We start from the raw sequence: 2,500 nt of genomic DNA, 5'->3' as shown, positions 1-2,500 counted from the left end.
CCCCACTGACAGCTGAAAACGACTACCCTTGTGACGAGTGTGGCGATCAGGGTAAGGCGAACATTCTTGTCAAAGAAGCCTTATATGGCAGACCGCGGGTGTCCGTTCAAATGTTTAAGCCCCCAGAGGACAGCCAATTCTACCTCAGTTCCAGCACCCTGCAGGACCTCTGGCAGAACCACATCAACGCGGCCGACGACATACCGTATGAGATCGTCGACATGGCGCCGAGTGATCTGGTCGAGTACTTCTTGCCGCCTCCCGATCCCACCTTCGTTGTCCCCGTCATGTCGTCGTCATCTTCGAGGATTAGCCCAAATTTCCCCGGCTATTTCGAGGGCAACATGCAGATGCCTTCCCACACGCCCACACCTGTGCATGTGCTTCCTCGCCCTCCGTTGTTTGAAGCCTCCGGAGGGCAATTCCGCCCAGTTTACACGACTCCTTTCTACCCGACCTCGCCCGGATCCGTACATCATGTTCTGCAACCGCCACAAGTCAGCAACATATCCGCGGGTCATCTCCCTGCTGAAGCACGGACACCCGAATCTGGAAACCAGCCGTTTGTGCCGGGTCTGGAAAATGTCGTTGGTCGGATTCCGCCCAGTTACGTAATCCACACTCCATCTAATATGCCAACACCTGTCCTCATAAACGCAATGGCCGACGTGCTTCCCGAATTCCAAGGCCGGCCGCCCCACGGAAGCCCCCTGGGCCCATTTCAGCCAGCCTCACACGGAGGGGGGATCATTGTCACCTCCCACAGCGAGCGAGGACGCCCAAGCACCAATCCGGAGCTAACTGAAGCGGAGGAAACTCGCGTCGTAATCAGACTGAAACCCGGCCAGTCGCAGGAACAGACCGACGACGAGACTGACGGCTATTCCGAGATCGACCTCAGTAACGGTCAGAAGATCAGGATAAGGATTGCTGAGGACACGGACCCAGCGTTTTCCGGACCAAGAATTCCCGACCAAGCCCAGAATCCTCAGAGTCAGTTGCCTTCTAGCATCGAAAACCGGCCTCCTCAGAATCAAGCGCCTCCCAGCGCCAAAACGCGGCCACCTCAAACCCAGCCGTCTCCGAACCGCCCTCTGCAGACCCGCCCGCAGCAGGATTCGCCTCAGTTCACTCGACCGGCACCAGGACGCCCGCAACAAAGCATTCCTAATCCGTCCTCACGCTTTCCTCGGCCACGCCCCCAACCCAGCGGTTCCCGGAAAAGGCCTCCGCAACAACGACGTCCAAACCAGGGCGTGGTGCATGCGGGAGTGCTGCCTGTCATGCCCATCGTCAACGTGGGAGTCCCGCGCCCCGCCGACGACCGCCTCAGTGTCTCGGATCTGCAGAAGATGAAGGGCGACTTCGAAAGCTTTATCAATGGAATGATGACTAAGGGTGGGGGAAATATGTATCAGCCTAACACAGGGATGAGCATGTATCAAGCAAACTCGGGAGGAAATATGTATCAGTCCAACACAGGGACAAATATGCATCAGTCTAGTTCGGGTGGAAATATGTATCAGTCAAACCAAGGTGGCAACAAAGGCAATATTTTCAACAAGGGTATGCTGGATGACCTGGCGAATAAGTTCAACAAAGGGGAGATGGAGAATCTAGCCAACAAATTTAACAAGGAGATGGGTAGTTTGGCAAACAAATTAAACAAAGACATTAGTGGTCTTGCAAACAAATTCAACAAAGGCATGGGCGATTTATCAAATGAAATCACACCAATTATTGACGACGTGAAGAAGAAATTACAGAGGCTCGTAAACCCGCTTCAGACCAAAGTGGAAAGTTCTTTCGACTCGACTGTAGGAATTCTGCAGTCTTTCTTCGGCGATGTGCTGCCTCGGGATTACTACGAGAAGGTCCTCACCAGCCTGGCCATTCTCGCCTTCCTGGCTTTTGTCTTTGTGCGATTTTTGATTATGTATAATTCGCTCAGTTCCTCCGTCACCTTCGGCTTCCTTGGCAAGACGAGTGAGCTGCTCAATTACCTGAAGGAAAGCGACCAGTTCCAGGTTGCCTACGAGCTGGCCGCCGATGTTTACGACTCGATCGAAAAATGGAGCGAGGCTCAGATGGGTCTGCCGAGCGGCTTCTCAAAGCTTCCCTTCGCGAGTTCAGTAAGCGATTACATCTTCGGGGAAGCCGAGACGAAGGAGGTGAGGGATCCCGCGGGCGTTGAGTTCAAAAGGAAGACTCTCTACTTCCTGGCAACCAACGAGACACAGGTCACAGACTCGCCAGGCAGTAGTGCCACCAACTCTACCCTGACGCTGATAGACGAGGCGGAGTCTGCTGCGCGTCTCGGGGTGGCGCTGGTGGACTTCACGTGGCAGTTCGGCAGGCGCGCCCACCCTGCCTCGGGCGCGTCTTGCCTGCAGCGCCCGCTCTGCGAACTCAACAGCATTAGCGATCGCCAGAGAGGGGTCAGCAGCCTTGCATTCCCTCTCTTTAGGTAACCGATGTGATATTTTTTTCGCCTGATGAA

At 54.8% G+C, this 2,500-nt stretch overlaps 1 protein-coding gene across 1 annotated transcript in view; it reads left to right on the top strand.

Annotated features, from left to right (window-relative positions):
* LOC138864243 (uncharacterized) overlaps positions 1 to 2,500 on the top strand; it is a 5,068-nt gene that overhangs the window by 1,757 nt on the left and 811 nt on the right. Inside the window, exon 1 of the mRNA XM_070130906.1 lies at positions 1 to 2,467. This exon is cut by the window's left edge and continues 1,757 nt beyond it. Coding sequence (XP_069987007.1) covers positions 1 to 2,467 — 2,467 coding nt within the window. The remainder of the gene's footprint in view (positions 2,468 to 2,500) is intronic.

The sequence above is a fragment of the Penaeus vannamei genome, chromosome 2 (genome assembly GCF_042767895.1).
Source record: "Penaeus vannamei isolate JL-2024 chromosome 2, ASM4276789v1, whole genome shotgun sequence".
In the NCBI taxonomy this organism is placed as follows: Eukaryota; Metazoa; Arthropoda; class Malacostraca; order Decapoda; family Penaeidae; genus Penaeus; species Penaeus vannamei.
Note: the sequence above shows the minus strand (reverse complement) of the source record. Positions and strands in the feature narration are given on the sequence as shown.